The sequence below is a fragment of the Hyperolius riggenbachi genome, chromosome 6 (genome assembly GCF_040937935.1).
Source record: "Hyperolius riggenbachi isolate aHypRig1 chromosome 6, aHypRig1.pri, whole genome shotgun sequence".
In the NCBI taxonomy this organism is placed as follows: domain Eukaryota; kingdom Metazoa; phylum Chordata; class Amphibia; order Anura; family Hyperoliidae; genus Hyperolius; species Hyperolius riggenbachi.
In genome coordinates, this window is record NC_090651.1 from 344,593,797 (window position 1) to 344,613,494 (window position 19,698).

Here is a 19,698-nt window from a genome sequence, read left to right on the forward strand (position 1 = left end):
ACCATCACACTATCCACTTCTCCCTCTCAATACCAGCCGTCAAACACCAGGTCAAGAATCAAATAAAATATCGCCGCTTAAAGGAACTCCGAGCAGTGCAGAAACTATGGAAAGATGCACATCATTTTAAAGCTCTCTTTCTCTTCTTTCCAATGACATATAAACCACCACCCTACGTCTTTTAGTTTTCGTTATTTTCGCGATTGAAATTGCCGCGGCCGCGATTTCGATCGCGAAAATAGAGAAAACTAAAAGGTGTAGGGCAACGATTTAGGTGTCGTCAGAAAGAGGAGAAAGAGAGCTTTAAAATGATATCCATCAAGCCATAGTTATATTGTATTACACAGGACGACACTTTCCCCAGTGTCAGAAGCTCCATTCTGCTGAATGCAGCTGCTGAGTCTGACTTTGACAAAAAGTCGCCCTGTGTAATACAATATAACTATGGAAAGATGGATATCATTTTAAAGCTCTCTTTCTCCTCTTTCTGACGATACCTAAATCGTTACCCTACGCCTTTTAGTTTTCTCTATTTTCGTGATCGAAATCGCGGCCGCGGCAATTTCAATCGCGAAAATAGCGAAAACTAAAAGGCGTAGGGTGGCGGTTTATATATCATTGGAAAGAGGAGAAAGAGAGCTTTAAAATGATGTGCATCTTTCCATAGTTTCTGCACTGCTCGGAGTCCCTTTAAAAGGGCTAACACCTCAACATATCCGAGATAACCTTAGCTTTGATGAATTGACTGACTCCAGCTTGGACCCTGATACTCTGGTGTTTAAATACAACAAATGTGTGTCCTCCACCTTTGAGACCATTGCTCCTCTGCGCACCAAATATCTTACTCCACACCATCATGCACAGTGGTTTGATAACGCTATAAAAGAGCTGAAAAGACAAGGCCGAAAACTTGAGAGGCTGTGGCGCAAATCTCAGTCCCCAGAAGACAAACATGCCTTAATCTTCCACTTGAAGAGCTACCAAAAGGTAATCACGGGAAAAAAATCATCCTTTCTATCACAAGAGATTGCAAATGCAGTTAACAAACCAGCCCAACTGTTCCGCACAGTGGAAAAACTCTGCAACCCAGCATGTCAAAAACTTAATATCGAGTCTTCAAAGGACCTCTGTGACCAATTTGCCCATTTCTTCACAGACAAAGTCTCCGCTATAAGGTCCGCCATCCAACTTACAGCATCTAAGCCTAATATAGCGCCGAAGACCATTAGCAGAGACAACGTAACACCTTGGTCAAACTTCAAAGAAATTGATGAAGAAGTCACATCAAGCATCCTCCTTCACGTCCGCCTAACTACCTGTGACCTGGATCCTGGCCCAACACAGTTCATGTTGAACTGCCCCGACCTGTTCGTACCGGTATTCCTCAAAATTGTTAACTGTTCCTTACAATCAGGGATATTTCCTGCTTTACTGAAGGAAGCAATCATCAGGCCTCTCCTCAAAAAACCCTCCCTGGACCCAGATGCAATGACCAGCTACAGACCTGTCTCTAACCTCCCCTTTCTGGGCATGCTAATTGAAAAAGCTGTATACCTCCAGCTAGAAGCCAGAATCCTACAAAATAACAGTTATGACCCATTCCAGTCTGGCTTCAGGAAACACCACAGCACTGAAACTGCCCTCATCCAAATATGCAACCACCTGCTCATGGCAAGAGACAGAGGAGAGTGCTCGATCCTCATACTGCTAGACCTTTCTGCAGCCTTTGACACAGTTGACCAGGACATCTTGATAAACAGGCTACAGGAATACTGCGGCATTGATGGCATAGTACTTCAGTGGTTCCAATCCTTCTTGAGTGGCAGAACCCACAAAGTGTCTATGGGGCCCTTCCTGTCCACCCCTGTAACACTTAAGTATGGGGTGCCTCAGGGCTCAATCCTCTCTCCCCTGCTTTTCACGATTTACATGCTACCGTTGGGAAAACTAATCCAAAAACATGGTCTGACATACCACTGCTATGCAGACGACACCCAACTATATCTTTCCTTCAAGCCTGGTGTGACAGACCCAACTCTAACTATAAACGCCTGCTTACGTGAACTACAGCAATGGATGAATGACAACTGGCTGAAACTAAATGCAGACAAAACTGAAGTCCTTCTGATTGGAGGGCAGAGCATGATATCAAAACAACTTAACTTGCAGTCTTCACCACTGGGAATAGGAGGCATGGATCTACGCAGCTCTGATCATGTGCGTAGCCTGGGAGTTCTAATTGATGGGGATTTAAACTTCAGAACTCAAATCTCTGCTGTGGTGAAATCATCCTATTTTCACCTGAAGAACATTGCAAAAATCAAGCACCTCATACCCCCAGAAGATCTGCCAACCTTAGTCCACGCCTTCATCACATCCCGACTGGACTACTGCAATGCTCTCTACACTGGCCTTCCAAAAAAGGTCTTGTACCGCCTACAGCTGATACAGAATACTGCTGCCAGACTGCTAACCAACCAACCCCGTCACTGCCACATAATGCCAGTCCTGCATTCCCTTCACTGGCTACCTATAGAATGGAGGGTCCTATTCAAGATCGGCCTACTGACATTTAAATCCCTGAATAATCTAGGCCCTGGATACATGAAAGATATGTTACAGCTGCGTAGCAATCCCCGCATTCTCAGATCCACAGGTTCTAATAATCTAGTCATACCCGGAGTCCACTTGGAAACTTTTGGTCCCAGAGCCTTCTGTCATGCTGCCCCTACGTTTTGGAACTCCTTACCTCAACAGATCAGGACAGCCCCATCCCTGGACGTGTTTAAATCCAGACTGAAAACCCACCTGTTCAGTCTGGCATTTGCAGAAATATAACTTTTGTTGTGTGAATACTTCATCCTACTAATTACTGAATCTGAGAGAGCCTAAGCGCTTTGAGTCCTATGGGAGAAAAGCGCTATAGAAATGTTATTGTATTGTATTGTATTGTAACTGCTGGGAAATATTTCCCACACGCTGACCAGCGGCATTTAAATGTATCTGTTTGTTTCTTTGAACTTTAAAATCGATTTTCTCAAAAAGTATTAGGTCTTTATGAAATTTTTTTTCCTCTTGTTCCCACTGTTTTTCTTAACATTCCAAATTTGGTGTTTCTATCTTTTAAGGGGGCTGTGCAATTAAACGTTAAAGTCGGCGGGCAGACATTTTCTAAATGGCAGCAAAGCAGGGCTTAAAACGATAAATATTGTTCAGGCAGGACAAAAAAAGCAGGTTTTAAACGATAAATATCCTTTTGGTGGTCGGCGCCATTTTTTAACTTTATAAAACGATAAATATCGTTTATTAATGGTTTTCAATGAGGCGCCATTTTTATAGCGCCCGCTCCTGGCACCATTTTTCACTGCTCCCTCTTAAACCACACTGGTCCTTTCTATCATCAATAGTTCTACTTCATATTAACATTTTAAATCCATATATTCAAAGCAAGGGCGTATGCACAGGGGAGGGGCAAGGGGTTGGGGGGGGGGGGAGCTTGCCGGTGCTATAGCTCCCCCAGCAGCTCCATAGCACTCCCAGAGCTCCCCTTTAAAGTTTCCTATCGTGATTCGCCGGTACCACGCCCACTTTCCAGTGTATGGACACACCCATTTCAGCTGCTACCCCACCAGTGAATCCAGTACCTGCATAGAATCCTTCATAAACAAGTCCTGGAGCCGCCCCTGGACCACTGGGACGCTCAGTAAAGCCCAGCCGCCCCCCCCTCCAAAAACAAGGTTGTAGATCTAGCATATTTACCCACCCCTCCATTAACCCCCCCCCCCCCCCCCCCCCCAAAAAAAAAAAGGATATAGCAGATTAGCAGTGGGACAGTTAACCAGTTCTTTATGTCTTCATTCAGATGCATATCATTCTGGCGCCGGGCAGTTTGGCATAGGGTGAGCCAAACTGTTATAATTCGGGGTCTGGCAACCACCGGAGCCTTGAATTACTGTTATGTGGGGCGCGCAGCATAACACTGCTGCTATGATGGCACCCAGCTTCAGTGCTTGGCGCTAGGCACCGAAATAAACTGCTTCATCCTGGGCAGTTCTCCATTTCTCTTCCCCAAGTGAATAGTGGTCCCCAGGACCCCTGCAAAGTATTTTCAGTGAAGCGAACTCTCATGAGTACACGCAAGCTGCCAGGTCACTAAGAAAAGGCGCCACCCAAGGATGAAGGCAGAGACACACAGACTGTAGGAGGAGCATGCTGGGGGGACAAGTGAGTTTTCTCCACTGGTGCCGGGGACCACAACACTCATTGGGAGGGCCTGTGGGATTTGTTAACTGGCTCTGGGGAACACCTAATACCGTCGGGAAGGGGGGGGATGGGGGGAGGGAGGGTACAACTAATGCCATCTGCCGGGTGCCGGGGGGAGGTACTTGCCTCCCCTGCCTCAACTCACCTTGCCAAAAAGGCCAGCTGGGAAGCAGGGGAGCCAGTGCTGCTACCTTGCTTAGAGTCCTCCAAGTAGCCAAAGCAGCCGTCTGATCCATCACTGACCTGCAGGTCTTTAGCGCCGCTCTGCTGCTGGCGAACTGCTTTCTCCACTCTAACTGTATTTTGTGTTGCACAGATAAAGTGTTGGCTATAGCCAGCAATGACAGCAGCATCTACACCACTGGGGAAAACATCTCACTGACCGTCTGGTATGACGGGAGTCCGTCTGGCGTATTCTGGAGTTATAACGGCGACCCTCTGCTCATCAGAATACCAAACTATGATGAATATGACTCTAGCAGAGTCAAAGGGCGATACCTCCTCACGGAATCGGGGTCTCTGCTGATCTATAGGACGACCAAGGATGACGCAGGACTATACAGTCTTAACATTACTGCAACTATTCAAACGTTTACCGTACCCGGATATCGCCACTTCCAGGTGGATTTCTATGGTAACTAGTGTGGTGCTCCCACAATATTTTAACACATTTTAGCTTATCTTATTTGATTTGTTGATTTGTTGTTGAGTTGTATCTATAACTGTGAACTTCTGCCTGCTGTAAACAACCACACCCCAATTCGGATGGAACGGCACCGCTTTTTTCCGCCATTATTATTATTATTGTTTATTGTATTTATAAAGCGCCAACATATTACGCAGCGCTGGGCAATAAATAGGGATGCATACATTGTAACAAGGCAGAACGGTAGCAAACGGTTATACAACACACTTATAGCACAAGGTTATACATACAATCAGGGTATAAAATGGGTTTTACAGAGACCCAGCAAAACAAGTCCGAGTTAGTCCATGAGAAGGGTGTCATTGCTGGGGTAGCAAAATTAAGAAGGACACACTGGGGGAGGGGTAGGGCTGCCAAAGGATTACAATCTAAAGGGAGGGGAAGAGACACATGAGATAGGGTTGTGGAAAAGGTGGTTGACTAAGAGAGTTAAGCGGGCACTCACTAGCCGACCAACCAACCAATCGACCATCAAATTCGATTATTATAATCGAATTGGATGAAAATTGGTGCTGCCAAGTGCATGCCCGACTGACAAAGCGACCAATTTCGGGACAGAAATTGGCCGCAAAGTCGATCTCGCATGTTGGAGAATGTCGGGCCGAGGTTGGTTGGTCAGGTGCGCGGCGGTACGGCGGCCGAATTGCTTACTAGCGACGAGACAACGAAACCCCCGCCGCTGCAATGTATAAATGTATGTAGTGTGTGTAGTGCATTTATACATTACCTGCCCGGTGTCAGCCTCCACGCGGTTTCCGTCCACCTCCGGGTTCCGCATACACGCCGGCGGCGCTATGTCTGACGTCATGAAGGCGGTGATGGACCCGGCGAGCTGCTACAGGACAGGTAATGTATAAATGCACTACACAACATACATTTATACATTTTGGGGGCAGCGGCGAGGCGGACGGCGGCGGCTCAGCCGATTCCCTGATGATTTCGGCCTGTAGTGTATGGGCAGATTCGACAAGAGACAAATTAATCAGATTCGATCAGAGATACATTTGTCTCTTGGTCGAATCTGCCCATATACGTTCTAATGTATGGCCACCTTTAGAGTGTGGTAGCACTTCGTTCTACTGGTCATGTGTGGACCTTACTCATGTCCAATGTGCTCATCCATGGACAGGAGCACAGCCAGAAGAAACCTTGAGTGAAGCAAGTCGATTATGTTCAGAGCATACATGTCAATCTCCCTCCCATGGGCCAAATTTGGCCCGCAGAGCCATCAAATTTGGCCTTCAAGTGATTTCCCCACTCTAAATTATGTTTGGCCCACTCTAGACCACCAGGAGGTGAAGCTCTAAATTACCAGGAAAGCCATATGTGGAAGGGAGTTGGAAAGCACTGGACACCAAGGACCTGTATAGGGAATGGTGGAGGGTCACTAGACACCAGGAAACTGTACAGGGGAGGAAGCACCACTAAATACCAGGGAACTGTATAGGGGAGGGAGGGCCATTAGACAACAGGAAATTGTATAGGAGAGGTAGAAACATTAAATACCAGGGAACTGTATAGGGGATGAAGGACCACTAGACACCAGGGAACTGTATAGGGGAGGGAGGGCCACTAGACACCAGGGAACTGTATAGGGGAGGGAGGGCCACTAGACAACAGGAAACTGTATAGGCGAGGGAGCACCATTAAATACCAGGGAACTGTATAGGGGAGGGAGGGCCACTAGACAACAGTATGCTGACTATAAGTCCCGGTTTACACGGGACAGGTCCCGGATTTAGGGTCCCCTGATCCCAGACTATGCTAAGTCCCTGCCTCGGGACTCTGGCCACCGTATGATTGCATGAACTGGCAGCGGCGTCTAATAGACGCCGCTTCAGTTCATAGCCTGTAGCCCAGCTCCAGCCTGCATAGTCTTCCGGCAGGCAGAGCAGGGCTATTTGTGTCTCCAGTACAGGGCTTCGGGCGCCATCTTCCCGTAGCCCTGCTATTCCATTCAGCGTGGGAGATTGCAGGAGCAATGTCTCTGGGGGAGCTGTGCGCCAGAGGCCGGCGGGAGAGGAGACTTCCGTCAGGTAAGTAAATTCTTTTTTTGCAGGTGAAATGTTGACCAAATTGCGTGTATTTTCTGCTGAAATGTTGCCCAAACTGCATTTGTTTTCTGCTGAAATGTTGATCAAATTGCGTTTGTTTTTTGCTGAAATGTTACCCAAATTGCATTTGTTTTCTGCTGAAATGTTACCCAAATTGCGTTTGTTTTTTGCTGAAATGTTGCCCAAATTGCGTTTGTTTTCTGCTGAAATGTATATATATATTTGCTGCTTTGGGGTTGCGGTTACGCTCCGCCCATACAATGTCATGGCCACACCGCACCGTGAACCCCACCCCCCATATTCTACGTCCCAGGTTGAACCCAAAAAAATCTGGTCACTGTAGACAACAGGAAACTGTATAGGAGAGGGAGGGCCACTAAATACTAGATAACTATATTGGGTAGGAAGGAACACTAGACACCAGGGAATTGTATAGGGGAGGGAGGACAACTAGACCCCAGGAAACTGTATAGGAGAGGGAGGACCACTAAATACCAGGGAACTGTATAGGGGAGGGAGGGCCACTAGACAACAGGAAATTGTATAGGAGAGGGAGGACCACTAAATACCAGGGAACTATATAGGGGAGGATGGACCACTAGACACCAGTGAACTGTATAGGGGAGGATGGACCACTAGACACCAGGGAACTGTATAGGGGAGGATGGACCACTAGACAGCAGAGAACTTTATAAGGGAGGAATGTGGCTACTAGACATTGAGGTTGACCCGCGACTTGGTCCCAGTGCTCAGTTTCGGCCCACTTTGTATTTGAGTTTGATGCCCCTGGTTTAGAAGGACTCTTTGCTGGAATAATGAGCTCTTTGAGCATCTGAGAAGCTTTTGGGACATCCAGACTTCCCATTTCTTAGGTAAGTAGCTAGGGTTTTTTTTTATAACACGTCAGGTGTATTTTAATTACTAATCCTCCTCCCCTGATATGCTCTGTATTGCTGAAGGACTCCACACCTTCTGTTCTCTAAAGCCCCATCTACACTATACGATTCTTTGTACAATTCGATTATGATTCTATTTACGATCCGATTAAATCCGACATGTCCGATCGGGATTCGATTCAATTCAATTTACCATTGTTTTCGAATTGAATCGAATCGAATCCCTATCGGACATGTTGGATTTAATCGGATCGTAAATAGAATCTTAATTGAATCGTATAAAGAATCGTATCGTGTAGATTGGGCTTTCAGGTGCCCATTAACGGTACAATTTTTTCTTCAGATTTGATTTTTCAACACAATTTGAATGATTGAAACTAACTGGAAGGCAGATATCGATTCTTCCCATTAATGGACAGATTTAAGAAGGTTTTACATTCCGAGTCGATCATAAAATCCAACTTTCAGATCAATATTTTTTCCTTTTCCAATCGACCAAAGATCAAATCTGAAGGAAAAATTGTACCGTTTATAAGCACCTTACCAGGGGCATAACTAAGTAGCTTGGGGCTCCGGTACAAGTTTTACATGGGGCCCAAGCATTGTATTGATATGGAGCCTCAAAACCTAGCAAGGACAGTTTCAGTGTCAGAGAAGTGTAATCAGAGTAAGGAAACAGTTAGTTACAGAGAAACCGTGACCAAGAATTGAACGTCATCCCAATCAGTAGCTGATACCTCCTTTCCCATGAGAAATCTATTCCTTTTCACAAACGGAACATCAGGGGGCTCTGTATGGCTGATATTGTGGTGAAACCCCTCCCACAGTGTCATAGTCCCCAACCGTCCCGTTTTCGTCGGGACTGTCCCGATTTGGGGGGGTCTCTCCTGCTGTCCTGTTATGACCCCCCAGTGTCCCGGCTGCTGGGGGGTCAGATGTGGAAAAAAATGATCAAGGCGCCAGCCGGCGGATGCGGTGTGTGGGATGCGGTCCGGGATAATATTCTCCATCCGAATGTGCCCCCCAGTGTCCCCCCTGTTTGCAGAGTTACGTTCGCAGCGGAGCAGGCTGTCTTACCATTCATTCTCGCGTACGGGCATCTCTGGCTTCATTCTACTTCCTGTGATGTCACAGGAAGCAGAGAAGAGCCAGATGCCCGCATGCGAGAATGAATGGTAAGACAGCCCGCTCCGCTGCGAACTTAACTCTGTAAACAGGGGGGAAACTGGGGGGCACATTCGGTGGGAGGGAGGGAGAATATTATCCAGGACCCTCATCCCACACACCACATCCGCCGGCTGTTGCCTCGATCATTTTTTCGCCTCCTCACCCATGAGCAACCTCACCCTTCTCCCCACCCACAAGTGCAGGGTACATTGGCTAATAATTTTTTTATTTATTTAAAGGACCATTGTGGGCTTAATTAAAAAAAAAAATCATATAAAATGTATGCATGACTAAGGGTGTGTCAGGGGTGTGGTTGGGGGTGTGTCAGGGTGTGGCCTAAGTGTCCCGCTTTCTCATTTCCAAATGTTGGGAGGTATGCAGTGTGATGTCAGCACCATGGTCTTGACAGTTTCCAGTCTGCGAACTTCATTGCATTGTGGGAAATAACAGCTGTTTACAGCTGGGTCCAACTGCCAAAAAAGCAAGCAGCCTCTCCTTCCACTGACATCACCTGCCAGCAGTAAAAATGTCACCATGTGATAAATGTCAGACTGTAAATCAGGGAGAGGAAAGATTTTACAATGGGCAAACACTGACTAAATCATTTATACATAATTATTGTAAAAATGAAGCACTTTTTTTAAATTATATTATTTTCACTGGAGTTCCTCTTTAAGGATTACCGCTATTCTATGCTCACATAAATGTGTTAATTACCAGTATAGCACCAATGAAAAGCTATGAAGATGGATGAAGAGAGGCCCCTAGTGGGGCCCCTCTGGCACAAGGGCCCCGGTGCGGTCGCAAACCTCTGCACCCCCTATTACTACAAAAGTGCCATGGCACCTTAATGAAGATACTGGATGGCGCAGTGACCTCCAGCAAGGTAGATTGTGATTTTCCACATATCATGTGTATCCATGTCCTCTTCTCTTCCCGACAGACCGCGTGCAGAATGTGAGAGTGACCAAGACCCCGGGAATAGTAGATGAGAGCACCCCTGCGGCCAGTCTGTCCTGCACTTCCCAGACAGGAAGCGGATCTGTGGCATGGCAGAAGGATGGACAGCCTGTGTATAACAGCACCTCCTTCCTCCTATTGGACGGGAACCACACTCTCCAGATCCTGCAACCAAAGAGAACCTCCTCTGGAAACTACAGCTGCAACATCTCCAACCCGGCCAACTGGGGCACTGGTTTCATCATGTTCACAGTTTATTGTAAGTGGAACTAGAGATGGGCAATTGTCATCACAGATCTCACAGTGCGCACTCTCCAAGTTTCTACTGGTCAGAATGCCTTTCCTTTGCGCTTTAAAGAGAATCTGTATTGTTAAAATCGCACAAAAGTAAACATACCAGTGCGTTAGGGGACATCTCCTATTCCCCTCTGTCACAATTTCGCCGCTCCCCGCCGCATTAAAAGTGGTTAAAAACAGTTTTAAAAAGTTTGTTTATAAACAAACAAAATGGCCACCAAAACAGGAAGTAGGTTGATGTACAGTATGTCCACACATAGAAAACAACCCCATACACAAGCAGGCTGTATACAGCCTTCCTTTTGAATCTCAAGAGATCATTTGTGTGTTTCTTTCCCCCCTGAGGGGGGAGTGCATAGCAGAACCACAACACTGAAGAACTTGGCAGCCTTCCAGACACAGGCTGACAAGGCTGACAAGGGAAAGATACATTGATTTATTACAGAGACTGTGATAGTACAAAGTGCTGCAGTAAGCCAGAACACATTAGAATAGCTTTTGGAACTTGTAGGATGATAAAAAACAGGATGCAATTTTTGTTACGGAGTCTCTTTAAGCTGGTTTTGCATGTATTTTTTGCGTTGCGATGGGCAGGGCTGGTTCTCTCATGATGCAAGGTAAAACATTTGCATTACGCGCAGAGATTACAAGGGCTGCATGTTTGTACTGTGTGTTTACACTAACATCATGCAGTCAGAGTAGGAAAAGTGAGAGGAGAGTAAGGTGAAGAGGTCATCATTGGGGAAAAGCAGCTTGTTGTGCTGTGTGAGGAGTCTGGCAGTGAGGGGGGAGGCAGGAGAGCAGCATTAGGGAAAAGCAGCTTGATGTGCTGTGTGAGGAGTCTGACAGTGAGTGAGGAGGGGGAAGGCAGGAGAGCAACAGTGTTTCATTTGACTTGCACAGCAGAAGAGAGGTGGTGGCACTGCTGTCCTGAGTGAGGAGTAATGGAGTGGCTGAGGGTGAGCAGTTTGTTTGTCACAGACTCACAGCCAGCCAGTGTGCTATTGAGTTGAGCTGCAGCCAGGGCCGGATTTAGGCAAGACCACCAAGGCCATGGCCTAGGTCATCATAGGAACAAGGGCACCAAAGCAGCAGACTAAACTTATGCAGCATTTGCAAGCTTGCAAATGCTGCAATGCAGGGAGATCAGATGAGCGCCTGACCACAGTACTCTGCCGCCAGTGGCCTGTGCATGTTTGCATTGTGGCTGGCTGCTCTGGACTTGGGCATCTGGAGACAGATGGGAAGAGGAAGCTTCTACACTGGAGACAAGCTGAGAAATGAATGACACTGTTGGCTGCTGCGGTGTGAAGGCGAGCTGGCTACCTATACTGAAAGGAGGGGAGGGGGGGAGTAGGAAAAGGAGGGATTAAGAGAGTCATCTGGCTACCTATACTGGAGGGAGAGGGGGGAGGAGTAATTTGGCTACCTATACTGGAGGGGGAGGGGTCATCATGTTTCCTATACTAGAGGGAAGAGGGTAGGGGTCATATGGCTACCTATACAGGGGGTCATCAGGCTACCTATACTGGAGGGAAGGGGGGAGGGGTCACCTCGCTACCTATACTGAAGGGGGGTGGCTGGTGACAGCAACCTTGGGTGGTAAAGAATACAAATCCGGCCCTGGCTGCAGTATGTCATGTGAGAACATTAAATGAAGCAAATATGGTAAATTGTTGGGTGCTGTGCGATAATTCATTTATCAAACTGCAACAGCCTTAGTGAATACACCAGTAAACAAGCCTGAACAAGCTTGTGCCGCGTCTTGTCTTTGTGTACCTCCGGTTGCTTAGCAACGACATTTTGCATTGGCCATTATGCACATCACTTCCGTTTCAGTTGGAGGTGACGTGCGTCTATAGAAACGCTTTGTATGCGCTCCACTGATGCGGATATTTTCTGAGTATGTCACTTCTGGTTTTACCGGATGTGACGTCCACGTGTTGAGACTCATGGGATGCGTTCCTTTGGTGAGTCGAGCCTTGTCATGAGCTTGCAGCCACCTGGAAGTTATATGCTGTGCGCACATTTGAGGACACAGGTTGGGCGACGCCCCTATGCCCTCCCATTGCTTAGGAAACTTTACAGAATACACACGCCGGCAGTGCTGGCGTCTACACAGATTACAGGTGACAGGTAAATGACTCTGATTGCCTTTGCATATTATTGTATGTAGTTCCCCATCAGGTCCACCAGTTTCTCCGCCCAGCAGGACACCGATTGGTGTTTTTATTGGGGATGGGATATTTAAAGGCTTGTTCACTTGTGTATTCACTAAGGCTGTTGCAGTTTGATAAAGGGCATAGCCCGAAACAGCATCTGTCATTGCTGAGCCGTTTTGATTCAATAAAAGAGCTTTAATACGACTTTCTACAGTGGTGCCGGTCCTACTTGATGTTTGGATTGCTGTGGGTCTCTGTGGGCACTGAGACCTTGACCTTGGCACACTGATACTTTGCCACTGTGGTGCTCCTTCTGGATGTTGTTGTTCATCCAGTTTAACAGGAAGCAGTGTGTGTATACCCGGCTATGTAGAGAGGAGCGGCGAGTGAGCGGCGATTGGAACCAGGGAGGTGAGTAGCTATTTACAGTGAGCACTTCCCTGCACTAACTCTGCAGTCTGGAGGAGGGAGCATGGAGGGCGGCCCGGGGAGAGGAAGGGAGGGAGAGGTCGGGCTGCTCTCCCCGTGGCTGCGGCTCCCCCCTCCATTAAAGCGCCCCCTCCCAATAGCGCTCAGGGTGCCCGCACGGCTGCACGGCCCCTAGAAACAGGCCTGTGTAGCCCTCCACTCCCAGTGATGCTTAGCTTATGCTTGATGTCACACAGTTTTCTGCCCCAGAGCACTCTGGGAGATCAAATGATACCGTATTACTGCTCATTATACAGAGAGAATACACACAGTGGTGCACTTTGCCACGAGTAAAAATGCCGGCATTACTGTCAAATGTCAGAATATACAGTAATTGTAGGTGAGGAAAGATTTTACAATGAGAAGACACCAACTAAATACATTATAAATGAACATTGTATAAAAAGAGCAATTTTATTCATCAAGTTTTATTCAGTAAAGTGTTTTCTTTGCATGGGATGTGGAAGACACCATTCCTCTGGTGTTGATTAGAGATGAGATGCTAATAATTCTGAGTTGATACCAATTTAGGGGGCGCTGTTACTGTGAGATGGAACGCAAGGGACCAGGAAGTGAGTATATGTGGCGCCTGACCCCAGCAACATGACTATAGTAGTTAACGCTCAGCTGCTCTGCATGTGCCCGCCACGGCTCCCTCCCCCCCCCCCCCCCCCCCCGCCAGCCTGGCTATCTATACTGTGGGCACCTATACCTGGCTACCTATACTGGGGGCACTTACACCTGGCTACCTATACTGGGGGCACTTACACCTGGCTACCTATACTGGGGGCACCTATGTCTGGCTACCTATACTGGGGGCACTTAGACCTGGCTACCTATAGTGGGGGCACCTATGCCTGGCTACCTATACTGGGGGCACCTATGCCTGGCTAGCTATACTGGGGGCACCTATGCTTGGCTAGCTATACTGGAGGCACCTATGCTTTACTAGCTATACTGGGGTACCTATACCTGGTTATACTTTGGGCACCTATACCTTGCTACCTATACTGGGAGCATCTATGCCTGGCTAACCATACTAGGGGCACCTATGCCTGGCTACCTATACTGGGGGCACCTATGTCTGGCGACCTATACTGGGGGCACTTAGACCTGGCTACCTATAGTGGGGGCACCTATGCCTGGCTACCTATACTGGGGGCACCTATGTCTGGCTACCCATACTGAGGGCACCTATGCCTGGCTAGCTATACTGGGAGCACCTATGCCTTACTAGCTATACTGGGGCACCTGTACCTGGCTACCTATACTGGGAGCATCTATGCCTGGCTACCTATACTGGGGGCACCTATGCCTGGCTACCTACACTTGAGGCACCTATGCCTTGATACCTATACTGGGGGCAATTATGTCTGGCTAGCTATACTGGGGGCACCTACTCCTGGCTACTTACATCTGGGACACCTATGCCTGGCTAACTATGTCAGGAACCGGCCCCATGGCAAGCCTGCAGAGACGGTTCCCGACTGGGGGTTTGACTAGATCGAGAGGGGAAGCAGCCTTATTCAAGCTAACACAAGGCTGTCACCCCTCAGTAACACTTCTCACTCTCTGCCACCACTAGCACCTTCAACACTGACACTTCAACAATTCCCCCTCTGCTGTCGAGTGGCTGCACTCAGTCCAGCGTTTTCGTATTTGGGTCAGCTGCGCGCTTAGGCCAAAATACAAGAACGCCTCACACACAATACAATCACATGGTAGCAAGGCACAATCCCAGCAGTACAATCGGGCACTAAACTTGTAACACAAATTACACAGCAGTCTCTCTCTAGGATATGAGTTATATTAGTACATGAGAAGTCAAACTTATTAAATTAATATTTAATATTCCAAAAAGTGGAACAGTGCAGAAAGGAATATATACAAAAGATTTACAAAAACAAAGTAAAAATTACAAAGACGCAAAACAAGACAGTTTGCTCAAAAATAAAAACGGGAATAAAACGTTACCAGCATGAAGGTCTGAACGGTGTTTGCGGGAGAATGCAGCAGCTGGTTGGACCAGGGCAGTTCTAACGTCTTTGCTATGTCCAGGGAACTACAAGGCCTGAGTCTCTCAAGCCGATTTTTATAGCAAGCAGCGTATCCCAAAGGTACAAGTGTAGATATAATTTATTTTCCTCAGAAGGTTTGCACAAAACTCTTGTCACATCCTTGCTGGCTGTGATATGCAATCTTCAAAGGTTCCTGTTTTAGCTTCCAACATTCCAGGCACAGTCAGTCCTGATTGTAAATTGGGACAGCAGGGGCTGTTTGTATGCATACAAAGTTCAAAGCAATGCAACACCTTTTCAGGAGATTCAGGACAAAGGGGTGGGTCGTTATCTAATTACCTGTTTCCTTGCTGAACACTGAATGCAAATGTAATTTACATTGACATACAGAAAATCAAATTAGCAGCTTCCTTCAGCCTGGTGCCCAATTATACCCCAAAGCCAGCAGCCAGACTGGCTCCTGACCGACATACACATAAGAGATAGTACATAGCCAGCATAAAATGACAAAATATGGCTTCTGTATTATACACAATATCACAGATAGCTGCTATATTATCACAACCTATACTGGGGGCACCTATACCTGAATACCTATACTGGGGCACCTATACCAGGCGACTTATACTGGGGACACCTATACCTGGCTACCTCTACTGGGGGCAACTATTCCAGGCTACCTATACTGGGGGCACCTATGCCTGGCTATACTGGGGGCACCTATACCTGGCTACCTATACTGGGAGAATCTATGCCTGGCTACCTATACTGGGGGCACCTATACCTAGCTACCTACACTGGCGGCACCTATGCCTTGATACCTATACTGGGGCCACCTATGCCTGGCCAGCTATACTGGGGACACCTATACATAGCTTCCTACACTGGGGAAACATATACCTGGCTACCTATAAGGGAGGAACTATGCCTGGCTACCTACACTGGTGGCACCTATGCCTGGATACCTGTACTGGGGGCACCTATGCATGACTACCTATACTGGGGACACATATGCCTGGCTACCTATACTGGGGGCACCTATGCCTGACTACCTATACTGGGATACCTATGCCTGGCTACCTATACTGGGGACACTTATACCTGGCTACCTATAGGCTACCTATACTGGGGGCACCTATGCCTGGCTACCTATACTAGGGTCACCTATACCTGGCTAGCTATACCGGGGACACATATCTGGCTAGCAATACTGGAGGTGCCTATGCCTGGCTACCATACGGGGGGGGGGGGGGGGGGGGAGAGTGGAGGGGACATTGATCTGGCTACTATACCGGGGTGAAGGGAAGCACATTATTTAATATATTAATGGGAGGGGGGGGGGGCAAATTCTGCATCTGGGCCCCGAGGTCTGCAGCTACACTATTGGGTGTGAACTGGAGTGATCCTTGTTGACAAGACAACTATCAGAGATCAGGATGTAAGTAGCAAATGGTTATACTGGAAACTTGATTGGGTTGTTAAACCTCTCCTCTTGTCTTGCAGACCCGATACAGAACGTCACAGTGATTCATTCACCCCAGATTGTCAGTGAGGCCACTACGACTGCAAACCTGAGCTGCAGCGCCTCCAGTGGCTACATTGAAACAGTAACCTGGCTGAAGGATGGGATGCCTTTGAACAGCAGTGCCTACAGTCTATCCAATGGGAATCTCACTCTCCTGATCACTCAGCCAATCAGGGGGCTCAGCGGGAACTACAGCTGCAACATCTCCAACTCCGCCTACTGGGGCATCGAATTTCATAACATCTTTGTCTACAGTGAGTAGTAATAAGACTTTAGCAGCTGTGACATTGTGCCTGACTCTCTAATGTTCTTCTGACAACACTGGAGAGTATAGGCAATCCAAGAAACTTGACCTGAATGTATTAAAGCGTGTCTGCTGTTAGCTGAATAATACTTGCAACCCTCACTTGGCGGGACAGGACATTTTGGCAGTTTTAGGCGCTCATGTTAAAGCAGACCCAAAACAAACATTTTTTTAATTCAAAATATTTCGTTGCACCACTCTGACACATACAAAGATAAATAAACACTCCTTCAAGCCTATGAGCATTTCAGTGCATGCTTTTCACCCTCCTCTTTGCATAACTAGGGTTACAGGTGGCAGTCATTAGCAATTCCTCCTTTGCTGGACCCTACCTACTCCACCAGTCTGCCGGATTCTGTCCCGGCAATATGAAAGGAAGGGAGGGGTTCCTCCAATAAATGTAAAATATTTTATATTTGTCATCATGCAGCTGAAAAAAGGCTGCTATTTATTAATATAATTTAGAAAATAGATTTTATTTCTGAAATCTTGTATTTTTAATTTGGGTCCACTTAAATTGCAGCTATAAAGGGATATTCGGGTGCCTCCAGTACGTGATAAAAAATCGGGTGGCCCTGGTGGGGGCGGCAAAGGCGGTGTGGATATCAGTGGGTTTGTGACAGGGAAAAAGGTGGAGAGGAGGCAGTTAGGGGTAGAAATAGGTGTGGGGTTGGTTAGGCATCAGTGGGGAGGAGGGAGTCGGTTAGGGTTAGGCACCTGTGGGGGGTCGGTTAGGGTTAGGCATCAGTGGGGAGGAGGGAGTCGGTTAGGGTTAGGCACCTGTGGGGGTCGGTTAGGGTTAGGCATCAGTGGGGAGGAGGGAGTCGGTTAGGGTTAGGCACCTGTGGGGGGGTCGGTTAGGGTTAGGCATCAGTGGGGAGGAGGGAGTCAATTAGGGTTAGGCACCTGTGGGGGTCGTTTAGGGTTAGGCATCAGTGGGGAGGAGGGAGTCGGTTAGGGTTAGGCACCTGTGGGGGGGTCGGTTAGGGTTAGGCATCAGTGGGGAGGAGGGAGTCGGTTAGGGTTAGGCACCTCTGGGGAGTCGGTTAGGGTTAGGCATCAGTGGGGAGGAGGGAGTCGGTTAGGGTTAGGCACCTGTGGGGGGTCGGTTAGGGTTAGGCATCAGTGGGGAGGAGGGAGTCGGTTAGGGTTAGGCACCTGTGGGGGGTCGGTTAGGGTTAGGCATCAGTGGGGAGGAGGGGGTCGGTTAGGGTTAGGCACCTGTGGGGGGTCGGTTAGGGTTAGGCATCAGTGGGGAGGAGGGAGTCGGTTAGGGTTAGGCACCTGTGGGGGATCGGTTGGGTTAGGCTTGGGGGTGGAAGTCAATTAGGGTTAGGCATTGGTGGGGAGGTATGTTAGGGTTAGGCATCTGTGGGGGGGTCAGTTAGGGTTAGGCTCGGTGGGAAGGGGTCATATCAGATCATTTAAAGGGTAGCCAGTGTTATCGGATGTGCTGTTGCTGCTAACACACCTGAAATATGTGTTGTATTATTGATTAAGCATTAAGATTCTCTTGTATCTATTTAAAAAAATGCATTGCAGCCAGCACCAACTATTACTGCACAACTGAAGCAAGAGGGGTATGGAGGCTGACATATTTATTTCCTTTTTAACAATGCACATTGCCTGGAGCTCCTACTGATCCTCTGCCTCTAATACATTTAGCCATAAACCCTGAACAAGCATGCTGCAGATCAGGTGTTTCAGACATTATTGACAGATCTGACAAGATTAGCTGCATGCTTGTTTCTGATGTGATTCAGACACTACTGCAGCCAAATACACCAACAGGGCTGCCAGGCAATGTGTATTGTTTAAAAGGAAATAAATATGACAGCCTCCATATTCTTCTCACTTCAGTTCCCCTTTAACTGAGAGAAACATCTCTGTTGCTTCCAGTCAGTGAAGCTGTAACACAGAATCTCACTCCTACTTGTTTAATGCTAGGCACACACTATACAATTTTCTGTTAGATTTAGCTGCCAGGTCGATTTTTTTCAACATGTCCAATCTCCATTTCAATAGATTTTCTGAACGATTTTCCGACCGATTTCCGTAAAAGTGAACAGAAATCGATTGGAAAATTGATCAGAAGATCGATCAAAATTAAGATCGGACATGTTGAAAAAAATCGATCTGGCAGGTAAATCTAGCAGAAAATTGTAAGGTGTGTACCTAGCATAAGATTATTCCTGTACTCAGACAGAGATAAAAACACACACTGAGAGAGACCTGTGTGGCACAGAAAACTGCAGTGACCTAAAGGGCCTAAGAGTGAAAAGAAAGTAAGTCTATTAACTCTTTCAGACACTTTCACCGGAAGTGAAAATAAACCGATGAGATAAACATTTGTATCTATCCTTCTACCCCAAAAATGACCTTATTTTTAGAATCCTGCAGTCTTGTTTTCTGTGTATCAGCTAAGAATCTTGCATTGCCACGGTTTTTCTGTGTCCCAGAAGCTAAAATATATGAACTATTGATTTTTTAAAAATCTATCCCCTGCTCTCAGAAGCCATTCTCTGCCAGGAAAGTGTTTTCTGGCTTTACTTCTATATCCGTTAAGGTTACAATGTAGTCTGACTACGTCCCGACTCAGCTGGGAGAAAAACTGTCACTTGCATACATAAATGTTAACTCTTTTAGGCAGTGAAACAAAAAAGTAAGACAGACTAGTTATTTGTATGCTTAGCACTGTACATACACATGTCTACCTCACCAAGGGCTTGATTCACTAAGACAAATAGCATGCCTTATCAGAGTTAACACACCTTATCAGAGTTTACATTTCTTATCATAGTTAACATGCCTTATCCGAGTAGCATTGTGAGCACCAAAAACCTATGCCTGCTAATTGGCAATGATGAGAGTTCCACTC

At 47.1% G+C, this 19,698-nt stretch overlaps 1 protein-coding gene across 1 annotated transcript in view; it reads left to right on the top strand.

Moving 5' to 3' along the window:
• The window catches only part of LOC137522967 (carcinoembryonic antigen-related cell adhesion molecule 1-like), a 70,362-nt gene that overhangs the window by 40,813 nt on the left and 9,851 nt on the right, over window positions 1-19,698 (top strand). The window contains exons 3-5 of the mRNA XM_068243136.1: window positions 4,580-4,897; window positions 10,030-10,305; window positions 16,495-16,770. Of these exons, the coding sequence (XP_068099237.1) occupies window positions 4,580-4,897; window positions 10,030-10,305; window positions 16,495-16,770 (870 nt within the window). The remainder of the gene's footprint in view (window positions 1-4,579; window positions 4,898-10,029; window positions 10,306-16,494; window positions 16,771-19,698) is intronic.